The sequence below is a fragment of the Tympanuchus pallidicinctus genome, unplaced genomic scaffold (genome assembly GCF_026119805.1).
Source record: "Tympanuchus pallidicinctus isolate F22 unplaced genomic scaffold, pur_lepc_1.0 scaffold15, whole genome shotgun sequence".
Lineage (NCBI taxonomy): Eukaryota > Metazoa > Chordata > Aves > Galliformes > Phasianidae > Tympanuchus > Tympanuchus pallidicinctus.
Genome location: NW_026294669.1, coordinates 23549883 through 23574657, shown reverse-complemented (window position 1 = coordinate 23574657; position 24775 = coordinate 23549883). Strand labels below are relative to the sequence as shown.

Here is a 24775-nt window from a genome sequence, read left to right as displayed (position 1 = left end):
GAGCAACGTTGTTTTAAACAATCTGTAACATTCACATAACCATTTCCCCGTGTGTAATAGTCTCAGAAGAATAAGAATGGGAATCCAGCCCTGGGATTTCTTACCTTAAATCTAAGCAACCACTTAATGCATAAATGGAGCAAATAAAAGAGGTAAGGAAAAAAAGCATTGAAAGGTTAGTTGGAACTTCAGGATATGAAGAGAAAGGAAAAAGAAAGAAAAAAGTTAAGCATTCAGCATCAACAAAATAATGTATCAGTAGATCATAGAAAGAGTGGCTAAAGCAGAATGTGTCATGAATAAAAGATTTTCAAGCTGAAACTTTCAGTATATGTTGATCACAAAGCCCTTACATTAACACTTCAAAATTAAAGCTCAGTTGTCAGTACACTGTTCACTCGAGTTCTTACAGTACTAACTGTAAGTCACCATCCCTCAGAATGAAAAATAAGACCTTGATGGATTAATTTCAGAGATTACTTTTTGGACCTGTCAAAGAATGGACTTATCAATACCCTGAGCTCAACTGAATTCAGTTACCTGCATTAGCATACTCACAACCAGCTGAAAAAAAGCCTCTAAATACTGATCTAATACATGCTGCTTCCTAGACAATGCTAGTAGTTAACTCTTAATCTGGTCCAATGAGAAATCTCCTGAACAAAGACCAAGAGTAAATCATCATGCCTTGTGCTTTTGGCATGAAGTCACACAATATCTCACTGGCATAATACCATATATTTTCTTTCCCCATAATAAAAATATCAGTACAAGTAATCCTCCCATTTTAATATCTTCTGATCTGTTTTCAGTTCAGCTGATCTGAACACCTTGCACATCACATTTCTTCAATTTCTTGTAACACCAAATGTAAAACACGGCAGAATCTCAACAGCCGGGACCAATCTGGTTCATTCACTTAGCTTATAACAAGAACCTACTGTAGCAAAGAAAGCATAATCTGATTTACTAGAAAGCAGCCTTCAAGTTCAAAATTCCATGTTGACATTAACCAAAAAAGTCACTGCTTCACAGGAAAGCCAGGTGTCCTTGTAGAGGCCAAAAAAGATTGCCAGTTCCATGAAAGGGTCCAGGAGGGGGTGATCCTCTCCTCAGCAGTACTGCCTGGTAATTGCAGAACCTTAATACAACTACACACCACTTCAAATGGATCAAACTTTTTTCTTTTCCATCCTCCTGACTAGAAAACCTCATGGAAGGAAAAGCAGAAGACTGTAACCCAAGAAACATTCAAAAAGAATAAAGCAGGTCCCTTTCAGATAAGAAGTTCTTTGTATTTTTGCAGCACTGTGGCTTCAGAGAAGCAAGATGATGAGGGACCACTTAGAATGATATAGTGGCATTTAAATTCTCTCCCATCATTCTGTAAAGCACCTTCTCCCATAGAAATCACCCACCAATGTTTCGAACTTCCGAAAGTGACATAGCTCGTTAACAAACTGGTTAAACTATTTACTTCAACTTGGCATGCTGGATTTCTTGGCCAATGATGCTCCTGTTTCCCCTTTATTTTACTCTCAGTCCAGTTCACAATCATTTTCAGGGACCGCAATGAATGCATGCTACACTACTTTTTCCATTGTCTTGATAATAAATAACTTTGTGTCCCAGTGCTAGAGGGAAAGCCCTACAGCAGGAAAGTAGACAGAGGATTAATAATAACTAGAACTTCAACACTATTTATTCACTAACTTGTCAAGTACTCATTTTAAGGGAAAATGCTCAATTGCAAAATTGCTTTTAAGCTCAAGCAATAAATGACTATAAATAAGCACACCTAAAGCTAACTTTCATCTTTTTTCTCTTTCTTGTCCAGCAGGAGATCTAGTAAACTACTCTGCAGTTACTCAAGCAGAACAAAATTAACAAGCTCATAATAACACAATTGGACACTTTAGCCCTACCAACAAGAGGGTGGTTCCTTCTTCAGCACTGAACACAGGATTGGATCTGTATCTTAATGTTTGCTTAATGTTTCACTAACCACACAATGCTTTTCTAAGGCTTTTCACATTCTTTTCTAGATAAATACAGTACATTGCAAACAGTACATTTGGATGCTGTTTCAAGTATATCACAAGCAGAACAAATGGATGCCAATACACATTTGACTCATCAGCCACTGCATCACAGTGGGTCTGATTCTGCTACACTGAGGTAAGTAGAATAGCAACTATAAGGGTTTAAAGCCATTGGGAAGTAACATTGTGTTGTAGAGCAATTAAAATTTTTTTTAATGAATTCTAAAATAATTTCATTAAAGTGATCATAATTATATATATATATATATTATCAAGAACAATATCCAGACAGAGTTCTGTCGACCTGCAGGTATTCAGAATTTGAATAGGTAGTAGATCTTAAACACAAGAATTATAATGATTTGCTAGACAAAATAGGAGCTATTGCTGATATTGCAGGAGTTGTTTTGGTTTTCTTTGTTTGTTCATATTTTTTCTCTAAATTAAGGAGTTACTTGTCTGTTGAGAATCTGATTAAGGTCACAAACTGAAGTTGAATGTTTTGGTAAGAAATGGTGAAAAATCTTTTCAGTTGACTAACAGGATGTGAAGAAGACTTTAAGTAAAATTGTTCTGAAGAAATACTTAAACAGGACTGTTAAGAATTTGAATTTTAAAAGTCAGGTTAAGCAACTTGCTGTCACCTAAATCCAAGGTGACAGTTTGAACTGAACATCACAGACAATCCAATGCAGGTAGGTATCAAACAAAAAGAAATTCTTGTGTAGTTTGACTGGAAGAAACATCTTACTGTACTGCTAATGCAGAGGCTTATAGATTTGTAGGTTTGTCACATACAAATGACACAGCTTTGTGTTATTTACCTTTCTTCTCCTGGAACTTTAACCCTGTCAGTGTTCTCATTTCCTTATTTGTTTTCCTGGCAGCACAGTTTAACAACAAGACAATGACATGCCTGCTAAGACTCTGCTTGCATTCAGGAAATGCTTCAAAAAAATCTACATACATGTAATCCCACACTTGACATGACTGCTGTTGTGCTGTTCTAAGAGTTGTACAGAACAGCCACGAATTGTGTCTTGTTCTGATCTTTACCCCGAAATTCACTTATCCTAGTCTTAAAAGACCAGGATCAGCCGGCTTTGAGCCTGGCACCACTATTCTGAAACCCTATGTGGCAAAAAAGTTGTAGAGAGCTCACTTTAGCAAAGCACATTACAAGATATGGGTACGACAGATTGACAGAAGTTAGAGAAGAGAGCAACTAGTACTACTTATGCAAACACTTTCTTCAGATGAGCTTCCAATTAAAGCTGGATCATATTCTGTGTTGCTAATTCAGAGAGAAAAGTGAGAGATGGTCATTAACCTTTCATTACTCAGGTATATCCTGACAACTGACCCAAATAGTAAGAGCAGCATCACACAAGAACACATTCAGAAGCACTGTAAAAGCTGAGATGTACAGTCCCAAATATCCCCAGAAATAAGATTCAGTGAGCTGTGAGGTTCAAGGAGAAAGGGAAGGGGAAAGAGTAACTGCAGTCTTGCAGAACTCCTCTTACACCTATAGACACACTGGCCAGGCAAGAAGAAACTGGTATATTACCATGAAAAACATCAGGTTATTTTGTAAATACACATAGACAAAGTATTTGCAGTTTGGCTGTTTTAACAATATCACCTACCTTCACTCCATGTCCAATATCATCTAGAATTGTATAATCAATAGGTTTCCTGATGTAGCGAACTGGTCGCTCCAAGTTAGCTGGTGCAATGATTTTGTGAGTTCTTGAGGTGTTTTTGTTTGTAGTCAAGATACCAATTTCTCTTCTAGCAACTTTCTCTTTGTGAATGTCCACCGTCTACAAAAGACGCAGTGTATTTACTAACAGTGGTATGCATTTGAATACAGAGTCAGTAGACAAAAAGAAAAACCTCTAAATCAGTTCCAATGTTTTGATACTGAGCTAAACATATCACTATATATATACTTGCTTACATCATCTTTGATTTACTGTTGAACCTGCCACCTCCAAACCTACACTAACGGCCACAAGTCCTTTGGATTTTCTATTACTCTCATTCTTAACAATTGAGCAAAATATTTTTTATTTCCTATGAATTTACTGACACTGATTTATACAATTCTATTAATTATCTTCCTGCTTCCTCAGCTGGTCTTTGAAATACCCTCCACTGAGATGAAGCGTAAGGATATCTTCCCAAACCTGAACTTCTACAACCTGAAAAACAAACTGTAAGCTGCTTTTCTCACACTAAGAGATTTTGCTAAGCTAGCACTGGTAGCTATACAGCAGAACACAGCTTCTCTCAGACAAATCAGACAAGGTGCTTCAATCATTAAAACTCATTATCCAAAAGCAGAGGTGAAATTTTACATCGTTAAGCCCAGTGCCTTCATTTAGAATGGGTAAGGCTTGCACAGAAAAGCCATCCCTCCCATAACACAAAAATCATACCATGAGTACCACCGGAGAATATCTACCTCAGAAACAAGGTCCTACTGAAAATTCATTCTTTGAAAACATGTACTTGAATTTTATTTATTTATTTTAATAGGAGAAGGAAAAAGAGAACATTATCAAAAAAACCAACCCATCTCTTGCAGGGAGAAAAACGACCCTCTTAAAGCAAGGTGCACAGAGTTGCATGCAGCATTAACCAAAAAAATCATCATCATCATCATTTGTTGACAGAACAACTTTGCCTACAAAAAACTTCACAGATGTGAACATTTTAGTGACAGGTTAAAGTAAGAAAACACTCAGAACTACCATCATTAATATTGTTAATCATTCATAAAATTTCTTCTGATCGCGAACAGTACCAGAGAGACTTCTTGTAGCCAACACAAACGCTCTGTAGCAATTATGAAGGAACAGGTACAAATGAGAAATTATTTTCATAACAAAAGTTTTCTGAATTTTACTTTTCTGTGGGCAGGCACTGGAACAGCAGGGTTGGCTACAATGTTCTACACTTCTGCTTGGGCCAACGATAACAGAAGCAGCAAAAACCATCTTGTATGTCTGTATTATCTATGAAAGTAATTCTAAAACATGAAACAAATGAACAAAAAACCACAAACAAAAGCATGCAAACAAAATAAACATACAAAACTCCCACCAAAATAAACAAACAACAATTCCTAAAAGCCATTTCTTCAAACTCTTTCCAGAGAAGAATTTCCCCAAATGTTCAGGGCACAATGTGCAAGTTTAAACTACGATCTATCAAGATTACCTATTATTTCCCAGCAATTTATTTTCAACATCTTGCACCTTAGCTAAACTGAATCAATTAATACAGCTTTGTCCTGTCCACTTCTGCCATTTCTGGTACCACCTGCCTACAGCAATAAAGCTTCTACCAAAGCTACACAGCTATTTCTTCGAACAAAGCTACCAAGTAAACAGATTATTTAATCTTGGAATATGTTGGCAATCCTGTCTCTGGAAAAGCTCAAGTTCATTGGGTAACGACTGGAAATCTATTAGGGCAGTTAAACTACTTGGGATACATTCTCTATCACCTTTACAAAAACCCACCCAAATTTGGTCAACACATGAACCTTTGCAGAAATTCAGTTTGTGCAAGCTTAATTTAAGAATTAAGCTGCTCCACAACTAATTTTGCCGAAGTCCCTTCTGAAGTTTCCTGGGATGACCAGGTCTAGATACTATCCCCCAAGGGAACAGTGCGAGTCAGATTCTTCATGTCTCATACAGTGCTTATGGCACCAGAGCAAACAGCACGTGCATATGTTCCAATCCAACACAGGAAAAAAGTACCATTTTGCATCACAGTAAAATCTACTATTCATCTTCTGACGTATTTTAGTCCCTACCCTGTGGCAAACCTTCACTTTGACAGTTCAGCAAAGGGAGAGGTTCACATCACCATTATACGCAAGAGGTGTTCTACAAAAACTTTGCCTCAGCAGCTGGGGACTTAGCACAAATTGTTTCGTCTGTTTGTTTTGTTCATCTTGGTTTTTATAATCTAACTGCATGCATCTGTAACAGCTTGAACGACAGTTTTACGTTTAATACCACAGAAGAATTCCATTCTTTACTGCTATTTCAGACTTCATCTGTGATCTAGACGTGACACTAGAGAAGCGCAGAAACATTTTATGTTCTTTGTCTCATGGGCCTCTGACCACATTTGCTGAAAAGTTAAACAACCCCAGCTGCCGGAGCAACTGCTTCTCAATTGCTATATAATGTTTCAGATGTACAGCAACATCACAGTCCTGCGGCTCTGAATCAAAAGTTTATTTCTACCTCAGATGCTATGTTCTTAGAACTTTGGCTTCAATCTACAAAACACAGAAAGTGATTCAGCGCAGTGTTGGGAAGTTTTTCTTACCCTGCATTTCAAGTGCATGTCTTCAGCAAACTTAATCATGCACTTTTAGTACTATATTACACAATTATCTACAAACATAAGGTGAATGAAGATATTTAACGCACGTGTTACTGTAGAGACAGCATCTTGGCACTGTGCAAACTTGTTTCCATGAATTATGAGAGGGTTTTATTAATAATTAAGTAGGAATTGTAAGAACATTCAGTTTCCTTAAGGACTACTGTTATAAACGAGGCACGACTTCAGTAACAAGTAACAAAAAGCATAAAACCTGATTACAACCTGAAGCTCATCTAACAGAGGTTCTCTTGTGTTATGATCCAGAACATCTCCTTTATCTTTAGCAGCAATGGGATGATTGACTAAGCTCATTAAAACAGCATCCACTTCAGGCAAATATGCCCCAAATCGTATTGTGTCGGAAGGTTTTTCAAAAAATTTCATTTTCTTGATTAGTTGACTACTGGAATTACAAGATCTTAAGACATTTGTATAATAGCAGAAAAGAACATTAAGCTATTTAATTAGTAGAAAAAACAACAAAGATTAACCTGCTACTAAAATTCAAAATATTTATCTACAGCACAGATAATTATTGTCTCCAATACTAGCATAAATCCCTTAAGAAAAATGTCAAAATGATATAGAAACTTCTATTGAGAAGCATCAATTTCAAATGATTCTCTTCAGAAAATCTCCAAGAACATGACAAAGTGTGTTTCATTGTTGGGGGTTATAGCTGGATTAGCAGAACACTGAACTTGTGAAGTCCAGCAGGAGCAGCAGATGGGATACACTCTGTACTTCCATAATTTAAAATATTATTGTCTGATAAAAACTTTCTAACTCCTGACAGTGTTACGCAGTTTTCCCCCCATCACTCCAGTAGGCAAATGCACTTACATTATAGAAAGTTCATTAAAGGCTAGACTCATCATTACCATTTTTTCCAAATACCCTCCATAACATCTGCAAAAGGCAATCAATGGCTTAAGGAGAAAAACAAAATTAATATTATTCACCACTTTACTTAGAAGTCAGAGTTTAAAAAAATATATTTATTGCTGTGAATGAAATTTCCCAGAATACTAAGCTAGCACATTGGAAGCCCAATCTGCTGTCAAATTTCAGAAAAGTCTCCACAGCCTTCAATTTTTCCACGACTCAAAACATCCTAATTTTCAATTATCAATATATTGTCAGTCTGTTTGGGCTTTTAAAATGCACTTTAAAAACACCTTCTGAGAAAAGGCTGCTTAAGCACAATGATGCTAAGTTGTTCAGTGCGTTGTTGTTTTTTTTTAATATAACTATCTTACTTCAAATTAGCTTGAAAAGTGGACTATTACTTTAAAATGAAGAACTGACATCAGAAATGTGACATCTTTGTTGCTTCAACATATTTAAATGTGTTCTGTACAGTAGGAGGTCATAATGACACTAAGATGCTGAAGAGCTACCTACCCAATTAAGTGGTAAAATCTACTGTGCAAAATTAGACTTGCAATGCCATTTTCAGACAAGTCTGTCTATTCTTAGAACTTGCCACTTTTAGAAATGTCTGGCTATACATAATTCACAAGAAAAAGACAACTGAAAACAGTTACCAGCCTTCACCGACAGCTCAGTGGAAGATCCAAGGGAACTTTCATGCAGAGACCACCTGGCTCACGCACACTGCTGCAGTTCAACCAAGCACCATGTGCTGACTACAGAAGAGTTCGGCCTGTGATCCATTCGCTGCTCATGACTGGCAGCACCATGGGAGACAAATTCTACAAGAAGAGGATGAAGCAGGTTTCTCCATCCTACAGCACCACTGGGGACAACACATCACTCTTACTATATTTGAACTCTTTGTGACAGAACACTTGTTTATATAATTACCTGCAGAGAATAGCTTTAAAGCTCAACTTTCTCACTAAGAGTATTTTATAACTAAATCTGACCAAATCATATGAATAGTAAAACCTGAAAATCTGCAAAGTTACTTTAAAGAATTTGGAGATGATGTTTCACAGCATCTGCTAACTTGAAAAAATTTTAACAGAATTTTTCTAACGAGTACAAACATTTATACAGACGATCTGTATTTAGGATTGAAATTATTCAAATATAAAACAATGCATATTATCTATTACTGGACAAAGATCAAGAAAGCAAGTAAGAACAGATAGATTCATCAGGCTTCAAACCAAAACAAAGTAATCTAGATTTTAGACTAACAGGATTTAATCACTTTCATTAAAATGATTTCCTTATGGAGGACCTATATGCAATTTGAACATCCACAAATGGTCATCAGTTTCTGTCTCGGTTCTTTGATTAAGTTGACATTTATGAGGAAATACAAAAAGTGACATAAATTTGCATTCTATGTACGAGCGGAGAACTAGAATGCTTTATCCTCTGAAGTTATTGTGACTCTGAGTTGGAGCTACATTTAAGCAAAACAAGCATTTCTGAAAAAGTTTTGGGTTTTGTTTTTGTTTTTGTTTTTACTAAAACCCAAACACTTTTAGCAAAACACCAAAGACTTGGGTTTTGCTCCCCTCTTTGGAGCACCTGCAGGATTTTGAATGAGAATCAAAAGCAGGGCTACACAACTACATACCATAACCTGAACTAGTGTTTTCTAAATTTAAATCTCACTGTGTACTGACCAAAGTATTAGTGCAGTAATGCGCTGCCAAATGTGAGCAGATGGTAGTCACCAATCTGTTCTGTGTTACTGATATCATTTCAAGTCAGAGAGAAATGATAATTTGGCCATGAGGTATTATTATACCCTGAAATGTTTAATGTCACTTGACAAACAACAAAAAAAAGATGGCAGAAATTTTCCACAGGTTTGATTTGTTCCAGGAGTACAGTCAAAGTTACTGAACTGAAATTATTTATTACATAGCAACTGTGACAAAAATAAGTTTTCTAAAGAAAAGTAACTACTGAAGAGAGAATGTAACACAACATCAGTATTGTCAGATGGACCCATTTCTGAGGGCATTAAATACAGTCTTAAGTTCCTAGGACCAGCACACTTCATATAAGTGTCTGTTCTGATATCACTTCTTCCATAAAGATTTGGGGAGCATCTAATATATATGGATAATACAGTAAACAAACAAAAAAGGCAATAAAAACAACCTTCTGTTTTCAATTCTACAGAGATATTTAAAAAACAAATCAGAAAAATTTAATTTTGCTTGGTTGTACAAATGCAGACTGTAACAGGTACTGATAACTTAGCATTCCATTTTTAGTAACCATGCTTTTTGTACAAGAGACAAAACCATGGGATCTAAATATCTCAACCTGCATAAAATCTAAGTTCTCAGAAGGAAAAAGTTAAAAATGCCATGAACCTTTCCCCAGAATTGCTTTACAGAAACTGCGTGACAAATATACTTCATGTATCTTAAAATAGAAAATCCACTGAGTTCAAGTAGTTTTATTCTGTATTCCATGCTAGGCTCTCAAACAGCCAAAATACCTGTCAGCTGGCACTAGCCTCCTAAGAACTGTATACATGCACTCAGGCTCACCCACCACACACACACACACACACACAGAAGTATATACACACATCCAAATCACAGAATGACTTGCGTTGGAAGGGACCCCAGGGGTCACCAAGTTCCAACCCCCCCCGCCAGAGGCAGGGCCACCAACTCCAGATCTGGCACTAGACCAGGCTGCCCACAGCCCCATCCAACCTGGTCTTGAACATCTCCAGGGATGGAGCACCCACTGTCTCTCTGGGCAGTCTGTTCCAGCACCTCATCTCTCTCTCAGTAAAAAACTTCTTCCTGACATCCTAACAGAAATACACAGCATAGACAGACACAGCATGTACACAGCCCATATACATACAGTCACGCAGAGTAACTTGTGACATTTTCTGGAGAAAAAAAAAAAAAATATATATATATATATATATATATATATATATTGAGTTAAGGATTACAAGAACTATGCAGCAGAAGAAATGAAACTTCTCAGGTTTTTTCTAAAGATGCAGCCACATGAGATGGCTGAAGCCATCAAGTAGCGTGCCACCAGCAGGAGGGAAAATTCAGGCTGCCCCTTTCTTTGCACCTGCTTGCAATTCATCTGACCCCTCAGAAAATTAACTCGGCTCATTAAGAGAGCACAAAATGTTGCTGGTCTAGTCCTCCACCAGTTTAGCAGTCCTTCCAGCACAAGCAAGTTAACAGATCTCAATCCACTTTACAGACAGAGTTTCAACTTTTGGAGAACTATAAGAGAGATCATCCACAAGAGAGAAGATGAATCTCAGGTGGAGAAAAGGTAACCACAAAGGAACAGGGCAGCCAGCTACAACATTTTCTTGTTAACAGATTGCATCCACCCACTCTCACTGACCTACTGATAAAAATAAACTTCACTCATCTGTTGAGTGTTTTTTTTACAGTTCAGTAAGGAAACCAAGTAACTCTACACTAGTAGAAAAACAGAAAGTTCTGTATCATTACTCTTTCTCCTTTTAATCCATCACGGACACGTAAACCTCCAACAAGAATAAACTGAGAAGGAATTATAGATTTGTTATCAAAACTCCCTCATCAGTGTTGTGGTCACACATGGCTTCTTGATAACAGTAAACCACTTTATTGTTGCTCTGTTAAACTGCAATAACAGGCATTTTGTAGCCGTGCAGAAACTTGAGACGTTAACTCTGCCATCTATTTGCTCCATTACAAATTATGAAAAGCCACATGTGCTTTTACCATCAGATGCCACCAGTATGACAGCAACAGGTAAAGGGAAAAGATGACAAGTATTGTTTTCCACCATCTATTTCACTTTTTAAAATTTATTCTAAAAATCTGCCGCTATTCAATACCACATACAGGAATACAAGAGTTGGAAATGATAATCCATCTCTTAGCATAGTTTTCTGAATTTTCCATTAGCTGTTTACCTGTGCTTTTCACTTTATACAAGAACAAACAAACCCATTTCCAAACAATAAACTGGCCTCAGCTACATATCCTATGTAAAATATTCACAATAATACAAGCATTAAAAAAATAAATAAATAAAAAATAAAAAAAATCACACAGACACCATTCCTAGGTTTAATTCTAAGAGAAATGCATCCCCCAGTTTTAAATCTAACCATTTTTCTTCTTCACAAAATGTCAGGTAAGTTGCACACTGTGAGTTTTTACTTGCTGTATAATTTCAAGAAAAGACAACAAGAAAAATCAGGAAAGAAGTCTCACTTGTGAAATATGGTTGATCGAAGATTCCATGCGTCGAAGTTGAGATGCCTGGATATCCAGCATTTGAAGAACATTGTTTGCCAAAGTGTTGATCAGATAGGCTACGCTTGCTAATGACTGGGTTGTGTAGGCTTTGGTTTCTTCTAGGGCTCGCTGCTTATCTGCTGACTGAAAGCAGAAATAAAAGGTTTATTCAGTAAGTCTCTCACACAAAGATTCATGGAATTAACTCATTTTGCCTTTCTTTAAAGGACAATGAATTACAGAATTCAAACTAACTGTACATTAAAGGAGGAAAAATGGTAGCTTTTCATTTTTTTCCACTACACAAAAACATTAACTTTGTATGTTAACAGTTTCAGGACTTTATAAAAGGAATTAGGATCTTATACAACATGCTGATCTTTTCTAGGAACATTTTAATATTTTAAAGCACAACTTCTTATATCACTCTTCCATAAAAAATTTAAAATCACTCCAAAATACTTAATGCTCATCATAGTTGCAATTTGGTTTGTTTCTCCAATGAGACAAGAAAACATTCCTATTACAGAATTCAGGCTCCCTTTTAAACTTTGTACATATTCCTCATCTCTCAATCACACTGACCCCACTATTGCCACAAATGGTCATTAAAAATGGAGGCACTCAGCCACTGTGAATTACTACTATTCCCTTGAAGTGGTAGCTGAATTCAAACATGAATGGAATCACGTAAGTTCTTGTTGTTCTCCTGAATGTTTTGATCATTTTCACTTTGTATTTTCTTCTGCAAAGAATTTGTATGACCTATGATTCTAGTAGAAGAGCACTTAAAATATATAATCTGTCAAACCAGAGGATCCATATATAAAAACAAATTTAATTTCAAATACCATGAGAATTAATGAGCTAAAAGCCTAGTCCTCAAAGCATTTCTCCTAGAATTAGTTAACATCAGTAGAAGCTAATTCAGCATAAAGAATACAGCTTAATCCAATGCTAAAACACACCAAATGAGACACTAATAAAGTTCAGTTCCTGGTTTGCTAGGGCTAGGGATACAGTGAATTTCACTTCAGTCATCTTTATCCTCCCTACAGGCCAATGATGCTGTTGCTAAAGTAGCAGGTGACAAGTGCTCTCTACACCCACCTGCCATTGTAATACTCCATCTTACAATTTCTTTTCCTATTTTTCATAAACATTGAGTACCAAGGTTCAAGAAAAATGCTTTTATTAGAGAGGGAAATTAAAGTAATTCTGCATGCTTCAGCACAAGCTGAATCTACCATCCATTTGACAACATGTGCTTTAAGTTGGCACAGAAAGCAACCCTACCCTTATTACAGGAAAGTCATTCTTGTAGTACGAAGTATTTCATCAGACCTTGCACTGAGATCCTCAAAAGCAAGATTTCAAGGAATAAATAAATAAATACTAACACCACAACACAAACACAAGCATAGGACTTCAATTAAATGCCCAAAAATGTTCAGTACTCTTCGCAAACCAGTCATGGCAATGGTCAGCCTGCTAACATTTCTCCTCCTTGCTGGACCCACTAGTACCACTTTCCATTCTGCTTCCCAAAATGAGGACAGCAGCAGCAGAGCTCCTATGGGCTGCAGAAGGGGCAGTCATCATCATATCATGCCTTCTCAGGGCACAATATGATGATGATCTCCAAGCAAGGATGCATGTAATGGCTCACACCTAGCCATAAAGCCCTTAGAAAAGTACAGTCTTCAAACCCCATTTAAGAATTGCTGACTTTCAGCCATCTAGGTAACATATATTTTATCTAAAAGAACTCCAAACCTAGCTTAGGGACTCCCAAACAGAGGAATACTGAACTCTCTGCATCAACTCTCACACCATCAGCATCTAACACGTGCTCCCTTCCCACTCGTAACCTCAGCTCAGCCTGCTAATACCACATCAGTGAGCACACACACCACAGGACATTTTCACAGCTATTCAAACAACTTCTGAATGGCAATAATAAAAATGACCAGAAGAGTGTCAGTTTTGCTCTGCAGCTGCTACCGAAGCCTATTTATAGAAGCAAAAACTGCTGATTTACATTAGTACACTCTACATCCAGAATAGCTGAGTAGAAGCCAGCAAGCACAATTTGCTTCATTAATAGTCAAAGTGTTTGAGAACAAAAAGAAAGCAATCTATCGTTTTAGAAATTATGAGCCTCTGCTATGGTTTTACTGCTTCAGGAGGTTCAAACATAAATCCAAGTTCCAAGCCAGTTCTTCCACTGATGTACACCCAATATCCAAATTCAAGTCACTTCCATTTACACCCTTTCAACAAGGAAATGGTTTCTCAAAAGAAAACCTACAAACACATCTGGATCCATTATACACACAAAATCCCTTCTTACTGAGAGCCACGTTTGGGTGTTTGGTTGATAACCTGAACAAATATGATTTGCTCCGCATGCCATTATACAGAGTCCCCAGTTCTCTGACACAAAGTTTGAACTTTCCTTGAACTTCCAGCTTCACCTCGCAAACAGTACTAAGAAGATATCTGAGCATCACAGCTGGATCACCAGGAGATACAGCCTTCAGGAGATACCACCTCTGGATCATCTATGTTTGCTGTGCCATCACCAATCTGCAAGCAGCAGCTTAGCATCCATCCTGGTAGCATTCTTCTCCCCCACAAACCCCACCCCAGGCAGTCCCCCCTGAGCCATAGCACAGCGTACCTCCCTCCAGCTCTCAGCCCTGAGAGCTTTGCTTTCCCTCAGCACAGAGCTCTCCAAGAAGGATGTGCCACCTGCTGGCAAGAGCCACCGGCCCCACTGCAGCAGGAGCAGGACCCAGCACCAAGGCCCCATCCATAACACTGCCCAGTAATCCCTGGAAAAAGTTTCTGGTTTGTAGGAAGCACCCACTACTAATACACTGCTTGGCTTCCTTGAAAAACAAAACAAAATTATAAGCTTGATATATTACATGAGATGGATTGCCTTAGAGCTACAACCTAGATTACAAATTCAGTCAGCAAAGGTGCAACAGTACATGCTTGGAAAAAGTCATTACTAGTTACCACTTCAATATGCAAGTCCAAACTAAGCCTAACACTCTTCAGGAATGACAGTGCAAATCTTCACCAGAAAATACTTTTTTTTTTTTCCTCCATACCAGAGTGTACAACAGAATGCACAACAGTAGAAAGGATGTGAAATTCAACCAGCAGCAAGAGCAAAGCTGACCGTTTTTCACTGCAGGATGCAGTGCCTATGCATCACTTTTTTGAGCCACCCTAAAATTTCCATTTACATAGCACAATCACATTAGCAGATTTGAACACAAAATGGCCTGAACTGCTAACTATACAAGATATCCTTTTCCTTCAGGAATTAAACCTCTCCATGGCCTTTTTCCTGCCTAGAGAAATACAACGTTTATGCTATAGAAGCAATAGTATAACAATTGCAAAGAAGAAAAAAATAACACTGAACAGAAAGCATGAGACAGGTGAGAAAAAAAATTACAGTATGTATGGAAAATGTCAACATAATGAAGCTATATGAAAGCTAAAAGAAAGTCTAAGTGCCTACAGACCTCAAAAAAGAAAGACCAGAAAACACCTGAGAATTTACTGCATCCTCCCAGCCTAAAGTGTGATCAGCCAGAGCAGTGATGAAATCTGCCAGGCCACTGCAAGAACCTGAATGTTCTGTGCATAAAGGCAGCCTCTAATGCAGAAAGAAGTACTAGAAGGAAACTAACGATGGAGGCAGCATGAGCACTATAGTAAGATTTACTCAGTATCAACCTAATTAGATGAAACAAGAAATGCTACCAGGAGAAAATTTAGAAAGACAGCAACAAAAAGCTAATTAAGAGAGGTCTGAAAGTGGTGTATCACAAGAAGTACTAAAAGACATGGGTAGCTTATTTGGCCAATGCAGCTACCTTTTCTCCCCTACTACCAAACATTTCTGGCTATCCAACCACTGGCCATCATCAGATTGGGACTGCAAAATTTTCAGCTGGGCTAACAACACTTACATAACAAATTCTGTTACTAGAGCCCAAAAGTTTAGACCTGCGAGTTGATAAACTGTTCAATTCTCAGAACACCAGTTGTTGCCTTTAATATCGATGTGACAATTTTTTTCAACTTCTTGTTCTGAGCTTAATATTTTTTATTTTTAAATTAAAGGTAGGGAGACTCTCTTCAGTGCAACGCTTTACGCAGCAGTACTTCAGTGTCAAAAGGAAAGCTGAGGCTCTGTATTGTAATATGGGACTAACTACACTGAAGTACACCCACAATCCCATAATCATTTCTCTGATATACACAGCATCCCTTGATATCATTCAAAATAGGACTGGCTAGTGAAAGACTTCATTCATACTTCATACATGTTAAGAATAAGACTTTGCATTTAATCAATATGACAGCTGTGGTTTCCCTTGATTAAAACCCAAAAGGGACACCTGTCTGTGACCAGCAGTCAAAACTCCTCAGGTTTCTCTCTAGGTTGTAGCAGCTTCAAGAAGCCCCAAAAACAAAAGCTGCAGGACACAGAGTTCATTCAGCAAGTTTTTGTTATTCAGAACAAAATGTGCCCTACAAGTAATTAAGTATTTTACACATGTTTATTCAACTGCCCAGATGGTATTTGCTTAGTCTATCTAAATGCTTTCCAAGGACCTTCGTTATGTGAGAAAAAATGATGGAGGAGAAAACTGAGCATCATTAATCCAATAACAACACAGAGTCATGCCAAAAAGTTATGTAACTGCCAGTGAAAAATACAATAGCTTTGTTTTAACAAAATACCTCAATAAACACATGCTTGATAAAGAACATCCCTTACCCTTCCATTACTAGATCTGCCTATTTCCTATACGAAATGCATGTATCTCACAATTTGTAAGTAGTTGGTCTGCAAGGTGAAACGGGTATGAAAAAGCAGAAGAGGCAGAACAGACAAAATAAGATCTTCCAGAACTCTTAAAAAAATTAATAATAAAATTATTATTAATAATTAATAATAAGAACAAATAGAAATCTTCAGCATCTCCTTTTCAGATGTTCTGGAGGAACCATACGCTCTATGAATACATTGAACACAGAAGGAAATCCAGTTCACCTATTTTTCAGTATACCCAGAATGCCAAAGTACTTGGAGTTGGGGGAACTTCTTTCCTTTCTGCCAATTGTAATCCTGTAATCTCCGAATTATTCCTCTCTACACATACACACTTTTCTCTACAGATTTACTCATTTTGATTAAATATCACTGTTACCATTATTTCAGCAAAGAGTCTACTGAAATATCTACATTTTAGTTTAAAAACAAGGTGATAGCCACCTTGCTCATTTACTGTCATACTGTACACCCATTGAATCAAGCAAGTGTTAAACATAAACAAAGGGGAAGCTCTTGCTAATGCACACACTTCCACAAAAGCACTGCCATTGCACTGTGAACTGGGAATATTCTAAATCTAATCAAACATATTACCTTCTGATCTGAGATCACACAGTAATTTAGAGTACATCAAGTACATTAAAAGGCTGTATAAGGAACTTTGGCATCTAGGCTAAACTTAGTAATTACCGTAGCTACTGCTTTTATAATTAAGAATATAATAAAACCCACCGTTAGATTTTATCATTCAAACAACATTCAGAAAGGAAGCGATAAAAGCAATGTTAAAAAAAAAAAAGAAAAGCCATTTCCAAATGCAAGGTCATTTCATCGATATGATTATAAATACAAACATATTTCCATTTTTATATTTAAATGACGATAATTTAGTTTAACTTATCTGAATGCCCATAAAAACATGCCAGCTGAGAAATTTACTACTTATACATTCATAAAGTCTCTGACATCAAGCTGCTCCATTTTTCAGGTTAATGAAACATTTAATAATACACTAAGCATTATTAGAATTTCTTGATCAAAAACGTGACTTCCTAACTTTTAAGGTAGTTGAAACTCAGAATCAGACAGCTGTTGTAGTCACTATCAGGTCATTCTCATTAAGGTAAAATCTTCTGGTTCTATTGCAGTTGAATCGTTTGGTATTAAGCCCCAAAACATAGGTTTGGTTAGTAGCTAGGAAGAAACGATACTCCAATCCTAACTAGCCCCTGAGATGAGAAAACAGATTTTAAAATATGTACTGCATTCAAGGCTACCAGGAAGGACAAAACTAAGCCACTAGTTTGAAATTTCTGACAAGACTATCAGTCTGCCGCATCCAGAAAAGATGGTAACAAATGACAGCCGCGAACAAGCACAGCTTCCCTGACATCTAATCACTTGCACCACTGTTTCTATGCCACCAGCACCACTGCAATAAATGTCCTCTGCTTCCCTTAAATGACACCAGGATCAAAATTAGAATTTATTTTCCCACAGTCACAAGCAAGCTTTTCACATGCAAATATCCTGCTCCCATCAAAACTCGCAACTTCCTATTCTTTGTAAGTAGAGCCAAAGTCCTGTTTGTGCCAAACAAACCAACAAACAACCTCAGTATGCTGCATTCATACAAATCTAGGGGACAAGGCTGTTCAACACAGAAATAATATATTTAAGATGACTTATTGCTAGAAATTGAGCAGCATGCTAGCATCCAAATGCATTTGCATCTGAAATACAGTTAATAAAGTTATATTAATAGTAACTCATAACTGCCTTACAGCATCAAACGTAGCTCTTCCTTGAGAAGCAACAACAACAGAAACCTATTCTCCATGTGTATTTAAAGTTGTCACCGCTCTTTTTGTTTGTCAGTGAATCCTTTCTCTTACTCTGTTAGCCCTCCACCAATAACACAGCTGAAAGAAGTGGATAATTTTCTATTTCATAAGGCAACATACTTATCAGAGTTGCAAATACAAGGCCAATTTCAGCTTTAGTATCAGTACAAGCTCATCATATTTGTTGCCATCAGAGAGTACTCCAACACAGATGTGTTGAGTGAAGATCTTCAAAAAAAGAGCAAAGCTCTGTAGACTTGCCTCTGTTTCATGCACCTGCTGTCCTGCAGCTGTTCACTCACTGAGGAAGCTTTAATTTTCAATGAGTGTACAGGTAAAAAAATCACTGATTAATTCAATTCAGCTCAAACTTGATTTTTCAGCTACTTGATAATGACATCATTGCAACATTTGCAAAGATCACTTTTCAGAATCAAAGTGGCCCTAGAATTTGTAACAAACTAGAGTCAGACCACAATCCCACTCCACTATGCAGAAAACGTTATTCATACCATTTCCTTCTTAGCACTTATCAGCAAAGCAGGTTTTTTCCCCCTCTTTCAAGAAATTTGACAAAAATCAACCATTTCTAAGAAAGGACGCCTATTTCAGATTCCCAAAACTTCATCCAATACATAAGGGTTTATGTAACGTTTCAGTTATTTCCCAGCTTTGCCAGTTTCTCCACTCAACACTAAATTCTGACATCGGTTCAGTACACAGCAATGACTGAGGTCAACTAACAGCTTTAATTTTTAATCACAAGCAGAGAGATGTGGCAGTAGAAGCAGGTTCTGCTTCCAAGTGTCCACTGCCAGACATTACAATCTCATAGCAAGAAAAGCTAAGTAGGACACAGCCACGTCATCCACCATCATACTTTACAGCCTATGTAATTAGTCAGATGGGAGGACAGTCTGTAATTGTCAGAGTGTAATTGCAGCATGTAAGGGTAAGATATACACACTATTCAGCCAGCAGATCCCAAAAAAGAGGCAGGTGGAGATGACAACCACATCAGTTACCACAGCTTACATCCAGCTGCCATCGAGCTGTGCTGCAGAGTGCCACGTGTTTGGGCACTGTAAAAGATGCAAGCCGAGCAGGCTGCTGGAAGCCACTGCTGCCTGCTCACAACAAATGAGCTCACAACTGCTCACATGGCCAAGCCAGGAACACAGTCCCTCAGCTGGCTTCCACGGTCCCTATCTACTTCCTCATCACATTAACAGGCCCCCCAATGTTTTCAGTGCAGAAGTTATCATATTTTAAATTAACCACCTTTGTGTCTGTGGCTAAAAAGTGCCATAAGAGAAATAAGGCATTGACAGGAGTTTGCCATTTTGGAAAGACAGGCCTTAAACTAACCATGGGCCAGAATCTGCATGAGTGCTCTTCCATTTCCAGTAAATAAGTGTGCTTCGATTACACAACTGATCATTGTGGAAAGGTTTAACTCTAAACTTGAAAATAATTTGAAATGATTATTTGTTACATTTTAAAGCTGCTACAGACCTGGACATACAGAAAAGAATAAATTTATCAGATGCATAGGCTGGCAGAATAACAAAAAAAAAAAACTTCTCAAAATAAAATAGAAATCAAAATAAGAAACCCTCACACAACAGTACAAACATACAATGTTCCTCTCTGAGGCAGCAGAGGCACTGCCAGCACCCAAAAATATATGCTTGGACTACCAGAGCCTCGCAGAGCTGCAGCTGAATACAAACAAGAGAACTCAGAAAACAAGAGGCTTCCCTACGTTTACCCACAAAAAGTTCCCCAATCTCCTCTGTCTTAAAAGACAGAAAGCCTCTACTGCTTACTGCAGAACTTTCCAAAGGCTGAAGCCCCCATCTCCTCCAATGCTACACTGTCATGCGTGCCAAGCCTTACGACTGAAAACACACACCTGTACCTCAATGCATGACCAGACACAAATACGCTGTTGTCCAACTGAAAAATCACAGCAGTGCACACAACCAGCAGGCCTTTTTCCTCTCTTCCACTGGAAGGGTTTACCAGACTGGGAGCAGATGCAGCACGCAGGCCAAACAACTTGTCTACAATGCCTACAGCCAACTGCGTAAATCCAACCTCTGTTGCACTACTGCTCTGCCACAGCTGGCAGTGACACTCAGTGACAGGCAGCCATCAAAGAGTCAAGCATCACATCTAACTAAACTAACCACCAGCCTCAACAAAAAGAAGTGGCACAAAGTCAGTAAAAGTTCACTCTAAAAAGTGCTAAACAAAAGCACTCCCTTCTATTCAACAGATTTGTTCTCTGCGTGCCCCCAGCGCTGTATCTGCTCACTTTTCTGGCAGAGAATGTTTTCACAACCTTTTGCTCCTGTTACCATAGCATTGGAAAAAACACAATATTGGCAGAGTGAGAGTGGGATTCAAGTCCCTTTTGCAGAGAGGCCAAGCTCTGCATCTGTTCTACAGTCCTTGAGTGAGCAACTGATAAACTAAGTCATCTCTGCAAGAGAGGAGCCCCAGCTTAATAATCAAGGGTAGATTCCTAGAAATAAGCATTTTTCAAAATTCCTTCCATTTTATTTCTGTTTGTTATCAACACACACACACATACACACACACAAAGCCAACACAGAAAATCACAGGAGAGTTTCCATTTTAACCAGATTCAAATTTTGCTATGCTTCTACAATTTCAGTATCTGGGAAGATAAGCAGGAAACACACAAACAACCCCTCATTTTTGCAGGCACTATAACAAGCTGCTATTCTCTTTTTTCCCCCTGAATTTAACCAGCAGCTTTGGTCCACGTGCTCCATAATTAGAAGTAAGCCTTCTGTCAGTTAGTATGTAGCTCCAGAACAGCAAGCAGAAACTTTATTCAACCTGCAGTACATAACTTCACACCACAGCATCAAGTTTTCTGTAATTATTTCCACTGAGATCTGTATTTTACACAGATTTTCCTAAGCATGACCTACTTTCACACTAATTACATTGCTTCTTGCCCAGAGATTGTTTTATGCCAGCAATAACTCCATTTTCCAATGTAGTGTAAGGTCCTTTTACCGGCATCAAACAAAGAGCATTTAAACTCCCATATTAATTACAGCATACCTGTAATGCAGTCGTCTCCACACAATTTAAATACTAGCTCCATCTGCAAATTAGACACCATTACTTCTTTTAGGAATTAGCAAGTGTCACACTGCAGTATAAAAAAAACCATACACTTGGTAAACAAATGTAACTTGGGCAGCAATTCTCCACATACAGTAATTTTTACATTTCCTAAACTGGAAAACACAAAGATTCTCTTGCAGATCACAGAGTCATTTCAGAATTTCTCTCTAGCAACATAAAGTATTTTTTTCTCTGCCATAGAAAAGCCAGATCTTGAGAGATGTAAATGTAACAGCAGCAAGGGGCTTCTTGCTCAGCTACCAAGACCAATGGTTCAGAACACCAAGTCGGATGAGCCTGAAGGGATTACACTTTTCTGAATGTTCATTCAGAATAATACCAAGGATTTCAGATAACGAATTTTTAATACAACTGCTGCCAATTTATCAGTGTTTATGATATTCAGAAATGCCTGATCCCCACCCACCTATTTTTCTATGTTTGAGCACACAAAACAATTCAAACCCATTTGAAGATAAAATGCATTTGCCAAATTTACTTTTACCCAATTCCTATAGAAGAAAATAAAAAAAAAAGAATCAGGTCAATACATGATCTCTCTTCTATCAAAATATTTCACTAATCCCTGTGGAAGGAAAAGAGGACAGACTTAGACCAAAGAAACAGCAGCAGACTTCATGTTAGTGCTTTTCATGAGGAGATGCTTTGGAACAGAGTGCTTTTATTGGTACAGGTTTGCTACTCCAAGAAAACCTATCTGGAGCAGATCTCCAAAAGCCGTACCTAAGTGACACTAACTGACAGCAATTCTATGTTGCAAGGTGCACATGACAGACCCAAGGTACAAATTCAACTCTGTATTCAAAGGAAAAACGTAACAGAACAGCAACATCAAGGAAGCGCTCAAAAAAACCACAGCACTGGCATTAACTGATGGTCAAAATAACAGAAACAGACACTTCAGTGGAAGTCCTATGAATTCTACATGGCTGGTCCTATTCTTGCACCCAAAGTGTGTGGGTGATGTACCAAATACCAAGAGCACAGGAGGCTAAAAAAATTAATATGCACAGAGTTGAAAAAATACAATTTCAACAACGCTACAGACAACATCCAGAAGAAAAATCTCTCTGCAGGACCTTGTAAAAAGAGCAGCCATAGAACATGGTTCTATCAACCTACCTTACAAAAAGCATGACACGATCAAGCTATTTAGGATCAGCACAAGGTTCTGAGCTTCTAGCAATTCTGTCACAAAAGCAGCTGGTTATCACCAAACCTCTCCGAACGCAGCATAAAGCTCCTGCACTGCCAAAGATGAGCAGCTGACCATCTCTCTACAAAGCAACCATCTCTCTAGACCAACACTCTACTGAAGAATTTCTTTTTAAACCACAAATGCCATTGCAGGGACCACGTTTACTTTATTTCCCAAAAACATTTCTTTTTCTTCTCTTTCTCTACTAAAGAGACAGACTTCTACAAAGCCTTTTCGACTTGTTCAAATAGTGATTTCTGCGTGTACCAGTGCTGTTCTGCCCAAGTCCTGTACAAATATCCCCTAGTTGCTCTTGCATCAACAAAGATACATTTTTCAAAGCTATGGAGCACCTTTTTCCTCCTCTAATCAATATTTATACAGCAGAAAGAACTCATACTGGGCAGATGAGACACCATCTGTCACATGCATCTCAGCAGAAGCTAGAAATGTACAGCTATTTTTCCCTCAGAACATCCTTAGTCCAATAAAACTTCAATTCAGAATTTCCACGAAATGAATGAATCCATTATTATCTTCTTCACCTAAGTTCCTACTAATGAATTCTTTCACATGCAATATTCCACCCAAAAATCAATACTTTTTTTACATACAATTTTCAAAGAAGAATCAGATACAGATTATGGTTGCCTCAAATAAAGGAAAACAATTCCTTCCCGCTATATGTTCTAAATCAGGTCACAAATACCTCAGTAAAAGAACAGCATTAATCCTATAGATAAGAACTACTGCCTTTTTGCCCATACAGGCCAAATTTCATCATACTCAATCACAGTAGCATTAGCAGATATTTTTATGCATTCAGGAAACTCACAACCGTGAGATCTCAGCCACAAAACACATTGCTAAGGATTATGTGCAGCCTTGAAGCCAGCCTACTTGAACTGTACCCAGCACACCTGCAACTTACAAGCACGTGTGCCTACTTTTCTCCCACAAGCTCAAAATCCAAGGAGAGCTGTCTCTGACTCGTGAACTAGCCAAACAAATTAAGTATGGTAAACAAGAGTGAGGACTGCATTCAGAAGCACTACCAACTTAGATTTATATATTTGTATTAAACCCAGGCAAATGGTTCCATATCTTTGGTAGAGCTATGGAAACAGTAATCATCAAAAGGAAGGGGGCAAACAGTAAAAGCCAGAGTGCTCTGATACCTCTGCAGAGGTAAAGAAACAAGCTGCCCAAAGTTTAACACAAAAGCACAATAACACAAAACAGGCATTCACGTAGCCACCAGAATCTTTTTCCTGCAGGACTGCTATCTCTGCTCGAATGAATCTGGGCTTAAGGAAAACGCAGTCTTCACCCTCAACACCTTTTATTCTGTGACTCACAGCACTGCAAAGGCAGTCCAGTAGAAACCTCTGCAGAATGAGCTACCGCATCTGAGACAGCAAAACAGATGCCCTGCATGCCAAAGTGAAGGACCACGTGGCAGCCAGCAGCACGGCCCAGCTGCACACAGTGATGTGCCAAAGCCAACCCACAAAAGTAAGAAGCCACACTCAAATATCAAGTCATAGATAGGAATCCATGCATCACTGCTGGTTTGTTCATTACTGGTACCGGTCTTCCTGCAACATCTTGGTTTAGAAGAAGATATAAAATCATGAGGCTCTTCTCACTGTATTTTAATGTAGTTATTAATTAGCATCATTGTATTGCAGCACGACACGGCATCCCATAGTCTTTCATTTCTATAACTTCAAACAGTGACAAAAAAAAAACTGCCAACTAGCAAAAGAACACAAGATTTCTCTCAGCAGTTTTACTACAGCTCGGAAGAATCCCAAGCTTTGATTTTACATTCACCGTAGTTCTGACATAAAGTCTCAAACTTGCTTACTCATCCAATTCCAACATTACTGTTTGGGTAGCTCTGAGCTTTCGTTTAGTACAAAAACAGAAACAGCAGGGAGATGCAACCACACAAGAGATAACGTTTCAAATGCTGAATGATTTCCTTATTTCACAAAAGGTTC

At 38.0% G+C, this 24775-nt stretch overlaps 1 protein-coding gene across 14 annotated transcripts in view; it reads right to left on the bottom strand.

Moving 5' to 3' along the window:
- Positions 1-24775, bottom strand: part of ABI2 (abl interactor 2) — a 56045-nt gene that overhangs the window by 21523 nt on the left and 9747 nt on the right. For 6 of the 14 annotated variants that reach the window (XM_052674706.1, XM_052674709.1, XM_052674710.1 and 3 more), the window contains exons 2-4: positions 11648-11815; positions 3692-3868; positions 105-122 (exon numbers count right to left, since the gene is read on the bottom strand). In XM_052674706.1, the coding sequence (XP_052530666.1) occupies positions 105-122; positions 3692-3868; positions 11648-11815 (363 nt within the window). The remainder of the gene's footprint in view (positions 1-104; positions 123-3691; positions 3869-11647; positions 11816-24775) is intronic. The other 8 variants (XM_052674708.1, XM_052674711.1, XM_052674715.1 and 5 more) reach the window with 2 other exon arrangements.